Source organism: Megalops cyprinoides, chromosome 13, assembly GCF_013368585.1.
Source record: "Megalops cyprinoides isolate fMegCyp1 chromosome 13, fMegCyp1.pri, whole genome shotgun sequence".
NCBI classification, from domain to species: domain Eukaryota; kingdom Metazoa; phylum Chordata; class Actinopteri; order Elopiformes; family Megalopidae; genus Megalops; species Megalops cyprinoides.
In genome coordinates this window covers 2,821,419-2,841,683 of record NC_050595.1, presented here as the reverse complement: position 1 = coordinate 2,841,683, position 20,265 = coordinate 2,821,419, and the positions used below count along the sequence as shown (strand labels likewise).

General features: G+C 46.9%; 1 protein-coding gene across 1 annotated transcript in view; it reads right to left on the bottom strand.

The window, feature by feature from the left end:
- Positions 1-20,265, bottom strand: part of LOC118788044 (zinc finger protein 536-like) — a 90,312-nt gene that overhangs the window by 50,977 nt on the left and 19,070 nt on the right. The window contains exon 2 of the mRNA XM_036543878.1: positions 13,531-15,809. Coding sequence (XP_036399771.1) covers positions 13,531-15,808 — 2,278 coding nt within the window. The 5' untranslated portion in view covers position 15,809. The remainder of the gene's footprint in view (positions 1-13,530; positions 15,810-20,265) is intronic.

Here is a 20,265-nt window from a genome sequence, read left to right as displayed (position 1 = left end):
ATTTTATTGTATGGAACACCATGTAGATCAGCTAAGACTCTGCCAGCATTTTAGGTGGAGAGGGAACCCATAGTCCCAGCCCTCCTTGCATCCATCCATCCCAAATCCTGTGTTAAGACTGCCCCCAAAAGCTAACTGCCCAATGTTAGCCTTCTGACCCAGGGTCGAGCAGTGACAGCAGCCTCCATGAGTAGGGCACTGGGTAAAATGAATGAAAAATTCTTCGAAAAATTCTTCAGTACTTTGCAGAACATAGTACCTGAAAGCAGAAGACGGCAAATAAAAAGAACTAAGACAGAAGGAGAAGCCTGGCAGTGGGAACTCGTAGAAATACAGCAAATACAAAAGGCTGGTGAAAAGAAGGATAGGAGACGGTAGCCCTTTCTGAAATGAGTTTGGCTAAGCTGATGGAGCAGACACTTACGCTCAGACTACAGGCCTGAGTCGACTCAGAGGCCTTCAGCAGGGCACTGTGGGGACAGCTGCCAGCAGCGGGTAACTGCACCATGTGACGTGAATCACATGACCCTGGTCTTCCCACAGATGCGACTGCTTCAGAATGGCTCCACCATCATCCATCCAAAAAAACACACCAACTACCCCCCTTCAAATCAACCTTTTAACACGGTCTTCTTTTTGTACTTGTTTTTTGGGTTCATTTCGTGAATAATTTACCTCTCTTCCAGCTTTTCTTTTTGCATAGATATTTTACATTTTTTACTTGCATGGTCTGTAGTGTAGGTCTCTTGTGTAGAGCCACTGCTTTTATACTTTAAAATGTTTGCAGGAATTATTACAATTATTAGTAGCAGAAATATTAATATGACATTAAGCCCAACTGATGATTGAGGACAAAAATGAAAAAATAAAAATAAATATTTAATTATGGCCATGATGAACAGTTAAAGACAGAAGCACAGAAAATATTTCTTCCACCTCTCTTGAATCTAAATTGTCCTTTCCAAACGGTATGCCTTGCTGTATGAACACGTTTAGCTCAGCAGGCTTATGTGTGATTAAATGATAAATAAGAGAAAATACAGAGATGAGACTTTGCAGTTTTCTTCTGCTCCTGGTCGGTCCATTAAACACGCCTGCTATTTGTACACAAACTGTGTTAACAGCTCCTTTAGCATGAAAGTTAGAATAAAAGAACATATGCTCTTAACAAAATCAAAAGGTGTTAACTAAATTGCGGTTGTGATAGATGATACAAAACAAACACTTAGCCTTGTTACCAAGACAACCACAACAATGGCGTTGGTGCAGAACTGTGTGCGTTTGCACCTTGCGTTTCCTCAGTGTCTGTGAACAGCTTCTCAAAGGAAACGAAAGCGCAGATCCAACCTTTGACCTCTGAGTGACACATCACAGGCACACCATCGTCTTGCCCCATAAGGAGGGAGGTCTATCCTCGCGGGAGACGTAAATGTTTTAAACGAGTGCCGGAGGCCTTAAAAAAGGGCGGCTGTAACCTGAACCTCGGCTCATCCGAGTTTGGCATTCCGGCACGACTAAACGAATTCAGCTCCAAACCTAATTAAATCCACAAAGGACTCATGTCGTAATCCCCAAAGTCAAGGGGGTTATTGTCCCCACAAATGAGGTCAATGTTTCTCCCAGAGGAGCCCAGGCAGAGGAGCAAAGAAAGCTTTCTCTTCATGTGAGGGCCGGGACTAATGCCGGAGCACAAACTGCTACCATGCAAACAGGGTTACAGGAATACATTAAGCCTTCCCCTGCTTTCCCACGTGTCTGTGAGAGAATACCCCACAATCCCTTCCTCCGTCCTGAGAGGTTGCCACGTCCCCACCCCCGCCACACACACACCACTGGACTGTATCATCTGACCAACGGGAGTCCTGCCATGGCTCAACACTGGCCAATCAAAGGTTGGCCATCAGGTTGTGGAGGTAGTTCGTCCAATGGACAAAGACTTGATATAAAGATAACAAACTGTCAGAGAGAGATACATATACATAATTTTTTTGTTATTCTTGATTTAACTGTTCTAGAGCACAAGGTGCCTAACCCGAAATGGCTTGGTAAACATCCAACTGTATAAATGAATAGCATATAAACTGTACAATATGTAAGCCACATATTGAATATAATACATTACACTGATATGAAAATTCAATGTGAAAAAATGAGTGGGTATCACAGATGAGTGTATTTAACTTGCTTCAGCTCCTCCTACAGGTGTGGAGGCCTAGCAATAACTCTAGCATTCAAACAGGCAATTCCAAAATTGGATTGAAAAATGGGGAGAAATGTTTAAACACTATTTTAGCTTCAGCCCCTGCCTATGTTTGCTCACCCTAAGCCCTGGATCCACTCGGAGGTTGAGAGAGAATGTGTACACTACGTACTGTCAGCATATAGGCTGATGTATGGATGATAACACTAATTAGCTCATTAAGTTTGGGGCACAACGCTCATTAAGCACCCAGTGGGGCCATTATCGTTACTTTCCCTCCAAAATGATTTTACCGCCATATTAATCTTCCCTGCTCTGAATTTAACCGTAACTGTTTCCGGTTGGTTAAGGCATGATTTGTGCTTTTTACCTTTCTCTCTCTCTCTCTCTCTCACTTTCTCTCACTCCCTCTCACTACCTCTCTCACTCTCTTTCAATCACTCACACGCATGCACGTGCACGCACACAAGCATTGGCACGCACACGCGCAAATGCACGTGCACACACGCGCACACACACACACGCACGCACACACACACACACACACACACGCACACACACACGCACACACACACACACACACACACACACACACACGCACACACACACGCACGCACGCACACACACAAAAACACACACACACACACACGCACGCACACACACACACACACACACACACGGTAAACCCATTAATTCCATCAGGTGAACTTTATAATATGAATGACAGTTAATAAGACACACAGATCACATAACTTGGGGGGGGGGGGGGGGGGGTAGTTTGAATCAAAAGCCAATTGTATCACTGTTTCTTGGTAGGAAAAGCCAGATCATAATTGAAATCGTACCAAGCAAAGTCCGCACGCTTTGTGTTTCAGCACCCGTCTGTTTAATTTTACTTTAAGTTGACACGGCATCAACATTGCTTGAATTTTTTTGCTCCGGGATAAGCTAGATTTTCCAATCTGTGCCCGCACCATATGGCACTCAAAATATTAGTGAATCAAAAGGCCGGATCTGCTAGTGTGCAGTGTCACGGCTTCATTATGCATAGCCTGTGAAGTGTCTGTGAAGTGCTCTGATATAGCAGCTCTAAGGCGAGCTTATGGGAAAACAGCATACCCGCTAAAACACCTGCACAACTGCCTGTCTGTCGTTTTTTTAAACACCCATCAGGTTAGACAGAGCGCCCCTCACTGACGCCTGTATGCCGAGAGAGAAAGGAGGAGTCTTGGGTTTTCCGTGAGCCTTCGGCTCGGCGCAGAACGGTCGGCGAAGCGGCGAGCCACACCAGAACTTTGCACCATATGGCTGGCGAGAGATTTCCAGCGTCTCTCTCCCCTGTTCCTCTCAAACAGCTGGAGGCCTCGTACCGGGGGCCGGGAGGCTCGGCTCCCCCACACTGAGAGCGGCGCTTTGATGCAAACGACCCACAGGTAGGAGAAGGAGATTAGGCTGCAGACATACCGCGTCTGAGCATGCGGAGGTGCGTGTGTGTGTGTGTGTGTGTGTGTGTGTGTGTGTGTGTGTGTGTGTGTGTGTGTGTGTGTGTGTGTGTGTGTGTGTGTGTGTGCTGTGTGTGCTGTGTATGTGTGTGTGTGTGCTGTGTGTGCTGTGTGTGTGTGTGTGTGTGTGTGTGTGCGCATGCAGGGTGGACATGCTGGTGTCACGCTTCACAAACACAGAGCTCAAGAGAAGAAACACAGGAGCATTTTGCTCAAAGCCAGTGTGCCATCTTTAAAACAATAACCTCCACGGCACACATCTGAGCAGGCACAGCCAGGCTGCCAAAGTCACAAAAAGATGGAGAGCTTTTTCATTCATTTATTCATTCACTTGGATGGATAAACTTCTCTTCTCTTGCCCTGGATAAGAGTGTCTGTTCAAAGAATGGAATGTAATGTAATGTAATTTTCTGGCTATCAATGGTGTGTGGACAGATGTACTGGACATTCTGGACCAAAGTATCTGTTTGTCTGTTCATTTCAAAACTGAAATTAAAAAGGAGTGAACCCAAGTGGAGTTTTGTTCTGAAACTGCACTGTAAGATATGAGTGAAACGTTATCCCTTAGTCATCTGTAACCCATTCTCCGCCCGTCAGAGACACTGCAGCGATGGTGAAACTAAACTCTCCCAAAAATCAAAACAATGGCCCACCTATCAGTCACGACTCACTCACGTGTTCAAACCCAAGCATGCAAACCCAAGTTTCTTCCTCTTCAAATAACATACCTTCTCCATCCACCCATGTCATCAAACAGCACTACGTTAGCATAGATAACTGCATATAAACAGCAAGGTCAGTTTTTTTTTTATCTGCAGCCCTGTCCTCTAGAATATAAATAGCAGTAAAATGTCGACTTCTAATGTGATGTGTAATTCAATGAAAGGTTTTCGGGATGAAATAAATCAGTGTTTGAGAATAAACTCCCAGGAGAGTGTGTATGAGGAATGGCCCAGAGGAGGAAGGTCAGGTTTCTGACCGGGCTGGACAGCACTGAATAACCCATCATTACACACAAGTGCTTAATATCTCCAGCAGGTCACTGCATGGCATAACTGCAGCTTATGTTTTTCATCCATTTTAAACTCAAATGTACAAGACAATTGCCCTTCACAAAAACAAAAAGGCCATTTTCCCTGACCTCATTTTTTAAATCATTTTGAGACATTTTTATGGCCTTCAGTGACATTTTTGAAATAAAATCACTATTTTAACAGGTTTTAAACACAACAGAGATATTAGGAGACTAGATGGTCAACTCGTTCATTTTATATATATTTCATAAGTGACAATAATGGCTTTATATTGAAGAAGGAAAAATGCAAGCGAAAGGAGCAGACACCAGGATGTGTCGTGGGCGATGACTGATTTAAACTTTCAAAATGTGTTGCAAGACCTGCTGAAAATTACAGAAACATTGTAATAATGTTTCTGTAATGACTGTTTTAATAATGTTGTATATTTTGTAAGATAAGCTGAGTTTTTAATGTGGAAAATTTAGAATTTGCATCTGCAAGACTGGGGGGTTGGGCTGAATGTCACCACTTATAATGACGTGATGTGACTGATGCCATGGAATGCCTTTTCATTTAATGACAAAATACATTTTTTGTTGAAAATTCAAATTCAAAGGCGAGTGCAGCTTGTGGTTTATTGGCATGACATCACAGTGGGCAGCGCTGCCAAAGCAGGGTTACAGATTTGAAATATATGATTCAGTGATAACAAAGAATAACAGTGACAATAATTTACATATCAATATCTATCTCCTTCTCTGTGTGCCTCCCTTTCTCTCTCACTCTCTCCCTCTCTCTCTCTTTTATACTCACTCTCTCTCTCTATCCTTCAAGAAATCAATCTGGCTTTCAGTTTCCCCCCTCTCCCCTCCCGTCTCCCTCCCTCCCTCTCCCTCTCTCATTTGCTGTCTTTCACTCTCACCCTCTCCCTTTTTAAGGATCCAAACTGGCTCCCGTTCGCCTCTCTCTCCCTCGGCCCCCTCTCCTTCCCTTTCACTCTCTCCCCTCTCTCCTTCTTTGCACTCCTCCTTTCTCTCCCTCCCTCCATCCCTCCCTCCCTCCCCCCCTCCTTTCACAGTCCCCCCCTCCCCGCGGTGGCCCTGTACTCTCATGCTTACTGAAGGTTTGGCTGAGGTTTTTGAGGAGCAGCTGGGCCAGGCTAACGGGGAATGATAATGACCTCAGAAATCTGCTGTGCACCGCACAACAATAGGGTGCTCGGTCGAGCGGAAAATTACGTTCATCAGCCAGCCCTGCTCACTTACTAATTGACACGGCCAAATATTTTAAGAACAATTGGAATGTGCAGACGAAAAAAAAACCCAGAGATCTTAATCCTCGGACTTAAATTTTTTTTCTGCGTTTTTTTTTTTCTTTCCCTTTGATTAGGGGATGACTATCAGCAAAAAAAAAAAAAAAAAGAGAAAAGATGCTAAGTTGTCATGTCCTTGTTTGACTCATGTCAGAGCCGTGATGTCGGGACAAAAGGGCTTTTTCATGTGGCCAGCACACAGGGTTAGGATTCAGGGTGGCATGGAAACACACAGCTGAGTGATGAACATCTACTTCTGCTTTACCCAATGAAAAAAACAGTCAGACAAAACCAGCGATTTGAATGTCCTTTGCATTTGTGTGTGAATCAATGCGAGATGAGGAGAGGAGAATCGTCCTTTCATCTTTCGTCTGTTTGTCTGTATGTCACTTCCCCCTGTGTGGGTGTTTGTGTGAGCGCCCGTCTGACAGACAATGCTGCTGTCATGATATCACATAGCTGGCCCTCCATACCTAATGAGACAGAGGTCAAAGGTCACTCGCTTGCACTTTCACGTGGGAACAATCAGCATCTTGACCCGAGTTAACTTGTTCGAAACGCGAAAGCAACGCCGAACCGCACATTTGCATGCCAACGTCTTCGACCCGACGACAGCGTTTAATTTCGGAGGCGTTCGGCGCAACCGGACGGGGGAGAGCAGACGGCGAGCTCAAAATAACAACCCGCCTTGTGCGACCGTCCCTGTTCTCCGGGACGAGGGGCCGACAACGCCCGCACCAAAGCCTTCAATCCCGCGTCTGATTTGGTGAAAGTCACCGGGGTTCATCTGGCACGAGTCCATCCGCGTCCTAGCCGTGCTGTAGAATGAGCCCCGTACCAATGTTCCGGAATGTTCAGGGGTACCCCTGCTTGGAGGGGACTGGATGAGAGCCGCCCCTGTTATGCCAAACAGACACCAAATGGATATTTCACTGAGGCTCCATTTTGCTCCACGACTTGGGGTACAGGGGTTACGCGGTGGTCAAGACGCGTGTGACACTGCGAAGCTAAGTAGCAATTAACACCGCCAGGCTGCCAGGAGCTTCCCCTAGAAACTGCGGCTCCAAACACAGACCCACAGAGCAAAGTAACAATCACGCTGATACCAAGTGGCATCAGAGCTGTAAAGTGCTACTTATATATCCGCTCATGTAAGCAGGCGTGTTAGAGAGAGAGCGTTTTTTTGGGTGAACACAAGGAGCTGTATTGCACTCACTCTCATGCTCTGTGTGAAGGCATGGCTCTTCTCTCTGCTAAGTCCTCAAAGAAGAACAATAAATCTATGGTTTACCAGAACAAATGCAAATGCACGATCAGTGCATTTTTGCACAAAAAAATGATAAAATCTAAAACACAATGATTGCATTAATTCACACCCCTGCAAGCAGTGATCTCTGCATCCTCCATTGACTTTGATGACACAGCGAAGACACTTCCTGTAGTCTTTTATGAGGTTCAGGCGCTTCCTGTAGTCTTTTATGAGGTTCAAGCACTTCCTGTAGCCTTTTATACAGTTCAGATACCTCCCCCATTTCTCAGGCAGTGCTTGTATGTCTACTGTAACGTGTCATGCCAACATGTGATGGTTAAGACATTACAGGAGTCAAAAAATGTTTCATAAGAAAAACATACAAAGTCACACAAGAATATGGTGAGCAAATTTAGCATTGTGACCGCAGTGCTTTCAAATAAACTGGAATTAAGAAAAAAATAAAAACAACTAATCTTTGAGTAAAACATCATTATGGGAAATATTTAGAAATTGGGTGCATGAATTTTTAACGCATGCATCGGTCACATATATGAACAATCATGGCAATGCAATTTAAAATGAGTTAGGAATCGAAACAATTTTTCCAGTTGTCTTTGGCAGTAAGGCATGTGTAATGTGGGGAGATACATTGGTCTTCTTCTGTACATACCAGGATTCCATTAAATCTACATTAGACCAATACCTGTCAATCAATAATACACATTGATGATGAGATAACATTTGGGATTTTATGAAAATGAATTATAAAATAAGTAATAGACACCTTGTACCTGACCAATTGGTCTATACTTTAACATACTGTACAGTGGGTTGTACTGTAATAAATTGCATGAATATGAAAGGGCATATTTTCAAATATTAAAAACAAAAAAAATGACATGACAGATTGAATAGCAAAGGCGTTTCTTTTGAATTCAAAAGCATGGAGAAATCACAGGTTAGTAAAAGCAGGCTCTCAGATCCAAACGCCGTAATGGAAGTCAATTATACAGAATGGCGCTGACATAATTCACCCAGAAATCCTCCTAATTAGCTGGTAAAAAAGGCACAGAATGAGACTGTCCTCATTTCAAAGCAGTGACACAAAACACTACAAGAGGAGAAATCCCTTCCAGCGAATCCGTATTGGAACACAGATCCTGTAATCTCTCCATCAGATACCTGTGTATTTACAGATACCACAGCCCACTCTACTCTAAGGGTAAAGCTTCACAATGTAGCCAAATTTAGCATCATGATAATTTCTTAGAGTAGAAAATGTTGAAATGTGTTTTTTTTTCTTTCAGAAATAGATAAATTGTCAGAGGTAAACACCTAGTTTTTGTATTAAGGACAAAGAGATGGAACAGGTCTCTACAATGGTGACAATGGTGACGTATCTAAATATGTAATGTACAAATATGAATGTAAAACAGCAAATGTTTTTAAAAAAACTGAATGATTCAGCAGGTGCCATTCGGTTAACTACAGCTTTGGCAACCAGATAAAATGAAAATAGCGTTATGCGATTCCACTGAGTTACTGTTCTGGTCATTTTCCTTTCATTACGCAGTAATTACACTGTAACAGTAGCCTGCATGTGTAATTACCCTTCATTGTAATTACGTAATTAGATGGATATCCATGCCGTGTAACCTTAGGGGTAGGAAAGCAAATCCAATTTCCAATTTGTACGGAGTGAGTATTTTGCCTACACGTTTGAAAGCTGTAAAGACTGAAGGATAAACGGCTAATCCTTTCGCTGTTCCTCTAAAAAATATTTAGACATGGAGGATTCTCCATAAGAGAAAGACAAGAGGCTATTAGCCAAAGAGTAGGGGGGGGGCGTTGGGGGGGCTTGGGTTGTTAAAGAGTGTCTCCGTTTTTAGCCCAATCGGGGCACGCTTTTCCCTCCGAGGTCAAAGGCCCTTTTCTTTCCAGCGGTTGATCTTAGGCTGGGCTTTCCGGCAGGCAGAAGTACGCTCAACAGCATAAACTCATTTTCTGCTTGGCTTGGTGTTATTTTCATTTGTTCACTCATTCAAACATCCCTTCTCTTGCACGACAAACAGCTGCATGCCATGCTGTTGGCCGCACCCCCACCACCAAAGCCCCCCCCCCCGCCACACATCCCTCCGTCACACATACCACCCTGGCTATGGCAGATTTGGCTTCGCTCCTTCCCTTAAGAGTTTAGCAAGCGTGTTTTCAATGGCCCCCTGGTCCCCCAATGCCCCCTTACACAGTATTACATCAGGTCACAATGGCCTCTGTTCTGCCTTTCATTGTGTGCTGCCGTCTCAGATCCGCTCCCCGAAACCCTCCCGCTCAGAGGCCTGCCGTAATGAATTCAGGGGGCACGGTTTGGAGGCCTCCTTGTTTATGAAAACTGGTTCGGAGCAGCGCATCTGAAATTACAATAATAACCGCGGCCCGGCCCCCAAAAACAATCCTGTGATAAAAAAAGAAAAACGAGAAAATGAAACGCAATAAAGAAATGAGGAGAGGAGAGTTGGTCGAAAACTTGGTTGAAAAACGAGGCTTATTATATATGAGCGGAATGTAAAGGTCTCAAAAGCACGTTCTGAAACAGTGATCTTTTTCTGCAGATTTGGTGTGGAAGAGAGAAGGGTTGGTGTCATTCCTCTTTCACAGTTGAGATGTTATTGTTGATTACTGCTATTCAGATTAAAATAATTGCAGCTGGTGGCTGTAGGGGAGGGGGGTGTTGGGGGCTTACATTGAAATGGAGGAAAAAAAATCTGCTCTCTCTGGAGAAAAAGAATTTATAGACGCATCAATTCAGACTATGAACACTGTGTCTGAGGTACAGCCAACCACATCCTGTTCATTTCCAAAAAAAAAAAAAAAAAATCAACGGCCAAGTCTAATGACACCTTCCTCCTTTGTCTCTCTTTCCCCCTGTCTAATCAAAGCTCTCCAAATCTGAAAATTTGATTGATGTGCCACATTCTGATGCAAGAGGCCTTTGTTTTTGCGCTGTTGTAATGCACCAAATGTTAACTTATATTCAAGTCCTTCAGTCTCAGCTCGGCAGTCTTGTCACGGGTTCGGTGAAATAGCTGTAATGCTCTTGTTTTGAATGGAGGCCTACATGCCGCTCTATTCCTCACAAGCAGTCGGCAGGACTGTGGCCCTGGAGGGTGAAGGTGAAACCAGCTTAGCAACATGACATCTCCATTTTTTACTATAATTCATAGCCTTTGCTTTCGGAGGGAGCTGAGACCGGCCGCAATTCCCTAACCCACCAGAGGGGGAGCCCATTGCAGTCAGCATGATGGGACCTCAGTGGTGACTGGAGAAAGGTGGCACAGTGCCGACTCATGCTCCTGACCCGGCACACCTGAACAGCGGATAACAGAGGGGTTTCAGGTCCAGTGTCAGAGGTCACCCCCCAAAGAACCTTACAGCTCAGCTCGACCACTGACCTGGAGGGAGGTGCTGCTACTGGGACAGACTGCTGTACTTCCTCCATTTAAACAAATATATTTTCATTACATTTATGTCAGCTTCACAATTAATACCCCAAAATCCACCTTAACTTCATCTTAATTTACTACAGGATTAGGTCAGTGAGCTACATGGTTCTGGAGGGTTTGTAGACCTGTGGGACATTTTTCAATGGCACGATTACATTATACATTAAATATCTGAATCTAATATTATATGATAATTACATCTATAGCAAATGCCCCCCACACTTCTTGAACAGTGTAAAAAATGACTTCCACTTCATTTTCAAAAACTGTTAATAGAAATGGGTGGGTTGACTGTTGTTATTTCTTATATTCAGGATTAAACTTAAAGATTTAAATGAGCATCACAAACTCAATGTTCCAGCTGCTTGCTCTACCCTGAAAAGACTGAAAAGATTAAGTTACTCGGAGCCTTTGGCTAAGCCATTTTCCTCCCTGAACTTAAAAGTGTATTTTACTCCGCAAATGAAGCTAGAAATTTTTTTCTACCTGTTTTACATGTATATCTTTAATTAGTGTCTTGTTTAGCTTAAACCAACTGATTATCACATAGTCGTGACCCAATTAACAGGCACACTGCTTAGCTATATACTGACACCCCAAGGGAGGAGGAAGTTACCTTTAAAAGTTCTATAATCGTCTGCAACTGCCTACTTAAACCCTGGTAAACATGCACTTAATCTCTGCAGCTTCTTGGTATCCTGCTGTAGGCAGGATCACTGTCTCATTTTTAAACGACCCTGCTGGCCCCCTCTGCCCCCCCCCCCCCCCCCTACCCAAAAGCCATTCACGGCTAACAGCAGTCATCTTTCTGAAGACGCCGTGGAAACCTTAAGCTAACGCATGCGTGTCAGCCGGGCCCTGGGAAGCAGCCTGTGGTGGGGGGGGAGAGATGGGGGGGGGGGCTCTGGAGGCAGACAGTGTTTGATTTGAATCTGTATTTGAACAAAGGGAATTAGGAGTGGGAGATATGCATGGAATGTGCTGCACTGGCAGGGCTATGCCTCTCCAAATGCCCAGCGAGCCTGAATGATTCCTGCCCTCTGCTGCCAGTCCGGCACGTCCGCCTGCATTCTGAAACCCCCCCCGTTGGCCCCGCCCCCCGTTGGTCGACGGGCGGGGGGGGTTCACCCCCGCGTTGCGGCGTTACGCCCCGTGCCCAGAGAGGCCCAGGTGAGACCCGTGTCAGTGTACGGGTGGCTGGCCTTCCAGGAAGCAGCTGAAGCATGCCAAGCGCAGCTCACTGGAGCAAGAGTCAGCCTTGTCTGCTCCTTCACAAACGCGATTTCGGCAGGCGGGGAAACGGAGCATATTGGAGCTGCAGAGGCAATGAGGCGAGAGAGTACAGCACACCGATCCCGCTCCTCACTGTGGCCTGCCCCAATCCTGCTCCAATCCTGCCCCATTCCTGCCCCAATCCTGCCCCAATCCTGCTCCAATCCTGCCCCAACCCTGCCCCAATCCTGCCCCAATCCTGCTCCAATCCTGCCCCAATCCTGCTCCAACCCTGCCCCAATCCTGCCCCAACCCTGCCCCAATCCTGCTCCAATCCTGCCCCAATCCTGCCCCAATCATGCTCCAACCCTGCCCCAATCCTGCTCCAATCCTGCCCCAATCCTGCCCCAATCCTGCCCCAACCCTGCCCCAATCCTGCTCCAATCCTGCCCCAATCCTGCCCCAATCCTGCCCCAACCCTGCCCCAATCCTGCCCCAATCCTGCCCCAATCCTGCTCCAATCCTGCCCCAATCCTGCTCCAATCCTGCCCCAGTCCTGCTCCAACCCTGCCCCAATCCTGCCCCAACCCTGCCCCAGTCCTGCTCCAACCCTGCCCCAGTCCTGCCCCAGTCCTGCTCCAACCCTGCCCCAATCCTGCCCCAACCCTGCCCCAGTCCTGCTCAAACCCTGCCCCAGTCCTGCCCCAGTCCTGCTCCAACCCTGCCCCAGTCCTGCTCCAACCCTGCCCCAGTCCTGCTCCAACCCTGCCCCAGTCCTGCTCCAACCCTGCCCCATTACAGTTTCTGTGAGCACAGCCTGCATTTCTTCAGTAATAACTGTCACACATGACCTTGCCACAGTTCTACCCCATCATGCGTTGATTGAAACACAGGTGGAGACTCTTTAAAGGTAAAGTTAACACTGACACTCAAACGAGTTGGAAAAGCCTACAAGGATTCATAGTGGAAGCAGAGACCACCAGACTGTTCCAGACCCAGCCTGTTACAGCGCTGGACTACAGGCAGAAAGGCGAGGTCAGGCTGAATAGCCTGTTCTCGTCATTAACCTTCTTAAGTTTTTCTTAAGTATGAATCTAAGAAATCTTTAAGGGTGCAGTTTCCTTGAATTTTCAATTACGGCCTCAATTCTTCCAGTCACAGGAATGATGATTAGAAGATCTTTTTTTCAAGATCAGCATGACTTGAAGAGAGCCATTTTACTGACTGAGCTCTTGCATAGCTTGATAGCAATGTGCTTGATATTGCGATACTACACAATTGCTATTACGTTCATTCTCTACAAACAGTCAACCAGAAGGCTATGTATGTACATACATGTATGTATAATTCTGGTAAAACTTATTAAACTTATTAAAATTTATAAAACTTATTAATACTTCTGTATATTACTGTACGAATATCACAAGCACTCTTACAACCAAGCTGCCAATCACTCAGCAACACTGTGGTATAGAATAACTCCCACCTGAAAGACTATGGAACTATAAATGGAAGGTTCTTTGGTTGAGGTCCTACCTGAGGATGGAGGGGAGGGGTGAGGGCTATCCTCCTGGTTGCTGCCGGCCTGGGAGAGGGCTCCGCCCTGTCCGCTGTCCTCCGTCACGTTGGAGGAGCCTGGGGTGGTGGACCGGCTGATGGACTGAGATTCGGGGTCACTGGCGGATCCGCGGCGCTCGTCCAGGCAGAGGCGTTGATGGACCCCCCCTTCGGCGGGCTGCCGCTCCTTGCTGTGGATTCGGGAGTGGACCACCATCTGGTGGTAAGTCCTAAAGGTCCGCCCGCAGTCGGGACACTCGGTGAACTTCTCCTTCAGGCCAGCCAGGCCGTACTCCAGACTCTGGGCAGAACTGCTGTGGGATGACCCGTGGAGCTCTCGGCCGCCGTCGAAATTCCCCGGTTCCTTGCAAGAGGGTGCCAATCCGCCCTTGGCTTCCTTTGCCACGTCTGTGTGCAGCTTAGCCCTGGGAGCGCCAGACCCCATCGATGGGTAGTCGGGCTTCTCCTTCGCAAAGGCCACGCCCACATTTGCCATGTTCTCATCTGCGATGTGTGGCATGTGGTGCTGCTCCTTGGGCATGAATGCCCGGTCCATGGCCATCCCCCGAGCCATGATCTGCCAGGCCTGATAGCTGTTGAGGGGGTCCATCTCCGCCACCTTGGCCGCAGCCTGCAGACGCTCCATGCAACTTGACTTCAGTGGAGGAACCAGGTTTAGGCAGCCCAAGAGCGAGTGCTTATCTCTTTCTGAAAGGCCATGGCCCATGCCCGTGACCGACGACATCAGCTTCCCTGGCATCTCCTTCTCCTTCATGGAGATCCCCGCCTTGGACAGCAGGGGGTGCTGTTCGGTCAGGCCCACCTTGTCCGGAGAGAGGAAGCCGCCCTGCAGGCAGGAGATGTAGCGGGAGTAGAGGTTGGCTTGAGTCTCATCTGCCAGGCGGCCCATGTTGATGGAGGCCTCCGGGTCGCCCGACGGCTTGCTCTTGACAGTCAGCTTGTTGAGGTGGACCTTCATGTGGTTCTTCAGGAACCACGGCTCCTTAAAGCGACGTCCGCAGATCTGGCAGCAGTGCTCGAAGGAGTCCTTGTGCTTCCGCATGTGGCCCTTCAGGAACCAGGCCTGGCTGAAGACCTGGCTGCACACCTCGCAGCGGAACTCGTTGGCGGGTTTCTCCCCGGCGGCGCCGGACCCACCGCCGCCGAGGCCCTGGCCCTGGGCGGACTCGGCCGTGATGTGGGCCTTCTCCACGTGCCCAATGAGATCCTCCTCATGCGAGGCGGCGAAGTCGCACAGCGTGCACTTGTAGGGCTTGTGCAAGATGCGGATGTGCCGCTCCAGCTCCTCCCTCTTCTTGAACTTGCCTTTGCAGAAGGTGCAGCGGAATCCCGTGGAGGCCGGCGGGGCGGCCTGCTCGTCCTGGCCGCTGGCCAGCTTCGGCGAGGGCGAGGGCTGGGACAGGCTCTCCGGGGTGCCCAGGCTGCTGGGGGTGAGCAGGCCGCAGGCGGACGTGGGCTGCTGCTGCTGCTGCTGCTGCTGCTGCTGCTGCTGCGCCGGCGGCGGGGGCAGGTGGTGGTGCTGGTGGGGCTGGAAGGGCTGGCACGGCTGCCGGGGGTCCAGCCGGGCCTGCGGGAGGCTGCTCCGCATCTGCTTGTCCCGCAGGATGGCCCTCTCCTCCAGCTCGTGCAGGAGCCGGTTCTCCTCGCGCACACGGCCGCGGCCCTTCCCCAGGTTGCCCAGCTTGTGCGTGCGCAGGTGGATCTTCAGGTTGCCCTTCTGTGCCGCCCGGTGGTCGCAGTAGGGGCACTTGAAGGGCTTCTCGCCCGTGTGCGTGCGCATGTGCAGGGACAGGATGCTGTTGAAGCGGAAGCGCTTGCCGCACAACGGGCAGGGGTACTTCCTGTTCTTGCGGGCGTCGTCCTCCATGTCGTTCATCTGGGACATGATGCCCAGGTTCTGCCCGTTCAGGAACTGCTGCAGGTCCACCCTGCCGTTCATGCCTAGGCCGCCGGCGTCAATGTCCCGGTTCAGCTGATTGGCCAGCAGTGCCATTTGGCTGCTTATGGGCGGGCTCGCCAGGACTGCGTGGCTCTTCTCGTCCAATGGGGTGGCAGCTTTCTCTTCAGGGGTCTGCTGCCTGTTGAGGAAGTCCGGGAAACCATGGCCCAGCTGAGAGGTGAGATGGTGCCTCTTCTGGCCGGTGGGGTACTGGCCGTTGAACATCACGCTGCTGAGATCATTGTCCGCTTCGGACACAGCTGAGGACACGCCAAGGCACAGACTCGATTTCTCCATCCTGAGGGCCAAAAGGAGAGGAATCCATGGTCATGTCACTAAAAAGACATCGAAAACCTGAGACAACTCTAAAGCAGATCTGCATTGGAAGTTTTCACTTTGATTTTTACTTGGAGACCTAAGGGTAAATTATCCAAATTTATCCTCATTAATGTTTCTAGGTTTTTTTTTTTTTTGTTTTTGTTCATCCTCTCGAGAGCAAATTATTTATAAAGTATCTTACTGTAATTATAAGGTGGGCCCCTCTGTGGGACTGTTTTTTTCTCATTACATCACATTCCATTCATTTATCAGATGCTCTTATCTGCTGCTATAGTCTCAATCTCACTTCTGACCCATTTCATCTCACTGCTGCCTATCTGTTTTTTTAAAAACCTGTCCTGTGCCTGTCCATAGTAAGAGATTTCCAGCCTACCATGCTACGAAATGTAAAGGCTTATTGGCTATTTATTTCATCCTGTGTCAAGCAATAGCGTCCCAAAATCTCGACCTCCTGAAACAAAGGACCTAGCGGAAATCATAAACCCAAATCTGCCTCACCGGGGCTCGGTCTTGCAGTTTTGATTTGACGCCTATAAACGTACAGTCCAACACATTAAACGTAATGTGTCTCCTTTTATTTTAGTGGTCTCCGCAGACGGCACAGAAAACCAACTCACATGCCAGATCTACAGATGAGGTAGAAATAGACAAAGACAAGAAAAAGCCATTTGATAACGGAACGGGAAACATTTTTTGTTGTTGTTGTCGTTGTTGTTATTTTCAAAGTAAAAAAAAAACCTGTTCTCGCACATGGAGTAAACCGTCAGCCTTCGAACCTTCTCAAACTGTAACACCCTTTTTCGATGCAATAATTGGCCTGTAAACACGCAGAGTGCTGCATAATTAAACAGCTTCGGCCCAACCTTTTATAATTCTTTCAATTACACGCCTTGATGAAAGAGAGTACTGCTATTGTCACGAAGATGCTTGTGTGAAACAATTGTGGCACTGACAATAGCACTTAAAACCAAGGGGTTACTCCAGAAAACACATGCGCTTATCTTGGTGCTGCGACACTTGTCTAGGCCTCATTTCCATTAAAAAGGCACATTATATTTGATGTGCATCACTTTAAGCATTTGTTTTCTCTCATGAGGCTTTCCAGGAAGAGAGAACAACAGTTGGAGAGACTGAAAAGTCTTCCAGCTATTTAACATGCTTACAACAGCAAGGCATACCGTACAGCCAAAATGAATACATGAATACATAAATGTTATTGTCTGGACTGGCAGGCGGTTTGCGATGCCATCCACTCACTCTCTCTTAAAGAGGGATAACGTTCCTCAGTCCCCCTGCAGCGGAAGGGTCAAGCTTTGGAAACAACAAAAGTTCTGCTTTGGTCAACAAAAAATGCTATATCTCATTAAGCTGATTAGTTTGTTGCCTGGTAACAACACAAGGTGCTGTAACAGATGATCATAATCAAAAAAAAAAAAATCCTTCAGTTTTTGCAACTAAGCATTAATGATGTACATTAATTCAGAGAGGAGCAGAGGTAGCAGCTTGGCAGCTCGGTGCAGGCAGGATGCATCACTCTCTGTAAATGTTAAAACCCAGAGGCGTCTGGATTTGGGATGACATCACTCCCCACCCCTCCAGAGGAAGGGTGCAGGGGGCCTTAATGCCCCAGATCATCTGAAAAACCCTGAGACACCCGAATGCCCTCAGACACCTGAACACCCAGGTATACACTAACACTCTGGAAGAAATGAATGCCCTGGGACATGTGTATACCAATGGACAGACTTCTTGTTTCTTTGTTTTTTTTTCTTGCATAGACATGTGTCAAAGACTCCATCTTGAGGATCCTGAAGCCTCACAGATCAACATGGTTCTGACTCCACCCACAGAGGAAAACTCCTCCTCTTAACCCTGCAGAAACGGTAACTGAGCACATAACAACACAGTAATGAAACAAAGCAGCATTAACTGACATTTAGACCTCAAGCAAAGCATGCTGTTCACACATACGTAAAACACAATTACAACAACATGACAGTGGGTTCGGCCTGCTGCACAGGTGACAGGTCTGCTGAAGCACTTTCCGCGTCAGTGTGGACAGGAACAGCACCTCTTTCACTGATCTGTTACTGCGTTAGCAGGGCCACAGTGCAACGCCTAAAATATGTCACCGAGCCCTTCTCAGCGTAACATGCCCTCATTATCGAGCTGAATCATGGGTTTTCCTTCCATTACGCCGTAGGCTGCAGGAGGCCGTCTCTGCAACCCACGGAGGACCGGGGTTTCTGCATTCCAAGAAACAGTCGCACGCGTACACCTCGACAGCCGGAGGTACAGGTGGAACTCACTGACCTGCCATTTAATGACCTTAAGGACTGCCAGCCAGCTGTCAATCTGTTTTACATTAACGGCCATTCTCATATCATCCGAGGAGCAAAGCATTATGAGTGCAAACTGTGCCCATACTTACAGCATGAAAAAATGAAATTAAGAAATGTATGCACTCTGATGCATTAAAATACATAAACATGCTGACAGTAAGCAAACAGTTTACGTTTGCCCATGTTCAGAGTATATGCTCATTTATTTAAACTAACAATGATATTTCAGTGTAGTCATGTGTGTAGATATGAAGTGTACAACTGATTTAGGGAGAAAGATGGAGGCCCAATTAAATATACTTTATTAAACAATCTTTATAACACACCACATACAGAGGACCCCAACCCCAACTAGTCCACTGGATTCTTCACAGGCTAACATGTAACATTAACTCAACATTGCCATGATATGGCAACAATGAAATTACACTATTGGGACAGTAGTTGTATGTTAGCCAGGTAATCAAATAAACATACCTTCCTTGTTGTTGCAGAATAGGACTCTTAAGCATCTAAGGCATCTTAGTATGACAGTCAAGTATGACAGTATTTTACACATATACTTTTCACTGGGGAATTGAAAGGAAGGGGATTTCGAAACAGTATACAAGTGATCTTGTATGATTCTGTTTGTACCCTACACTTGTGTAGCAGCATTGATGAAAATGTTTGAGTGCTAGCTTGGAGATCATCAGCAGAGATGTTTGGAGTGTTCAAGACCACGGCTGATGGGGCTAGATTGTTTAGTACAGGAAAAATGATAAGCCCAGATGGGTTGAATGTCCTATCCTTGTCTTTAAAGTTTCTAATATGTTATGTTCTTATGTTCCCCGAGTGGTGCCTCGTCTTTCTGTTATTCTACATGTAAATCCAGCATAAAGCTGCCAGACCTTTTGACTCCCACAGACGCTTTGAGAATGTGGAAATCAATGTTCTGTACATTACCCCGCAGTATACCACCAAGAAAACCTCACGACTCTTAGCTTATCAACCTTCTGTGTCTCGCACATTTAAGACTGGGGCAGTTTGGAAGTCCCTTGCATGTCTGATGCTATTACTGATCTGGGAACAGTGAGGGGAACAAGTACACCTATCCACCTGGCTGCTGGTTCAGCTGGACAGTTCAAATGTTTTTAAGGACAATACTGTCCGATTGTTTCTATGGAAATAAACATTTATCAGCATACTGCAACCACAGGACTGCTAACTCAACCTTATCTACAGCAAACCTAAAATCTCAGAACTTTTATGGTGATGAATTAGTCCCACTAACCTTATTAGGAATCAATCTGCAGTACTTCTAATAATGTTGACTCTATGGTTTTTCGCTTGTGTTGTATCGTACCTCACATGTAAGTCGCTTTGGATAAAAGTGTCTGCCAAATGAATAAATGTAATGTAAATGTAAATCTGATAATAACCTGTAACCTGGCAAGAAAAAGATTCAAATCCATGCCACTGATGTGTGCTGTCCTGAGCTTGCAGTGTCAGACCAATTAGGTAAAACATTAATGGTCAGTGAAATACTAATAATGAAAGGGGGGAAAAGGCAGCGAGACCAATTGCGAAAGAGTTTCTGCTTAAGGTGTTTCAACACCGCACGCAAGTGGAAAAGTCCCTGGCAGAGAGCAATGCTCTGCAAGCATAAGACGACAGCCCTCTGTTTTAAAACCCCAACGTGACATTTTCGTTTTCACCGAGCTTGTCTAGGAGAGCGAGAGGCGGCAGTGGATGCTGAGAGAGAGAGACGCCGGGAGAAAGCAGCGTTTTTTAACGTCTCCTACCGTTTCAGTTATCGGCGGGCCACGCAGACTCCTCTTCCTGTGTCAGACGCGTGTAAGTTTACGGTCTCCGTAGGCCCCCGCAGACAAACTCAGCGTCGTCTGCCCCCGTTTCGCTCCCTCATAATGTCTCCCTGTCAACCCGGGGTCACACACAGCGAGCCAGTGATCGTGGTCTCGCTCTACCTCTCACACGTAACATCCACGGGTCAACACCCCCCCCCCCTTTTTTTTTAAATACCACAGCTCGAATGAAGCTTCTCAAAGCCACTATGACTTCCTATTGCACTGT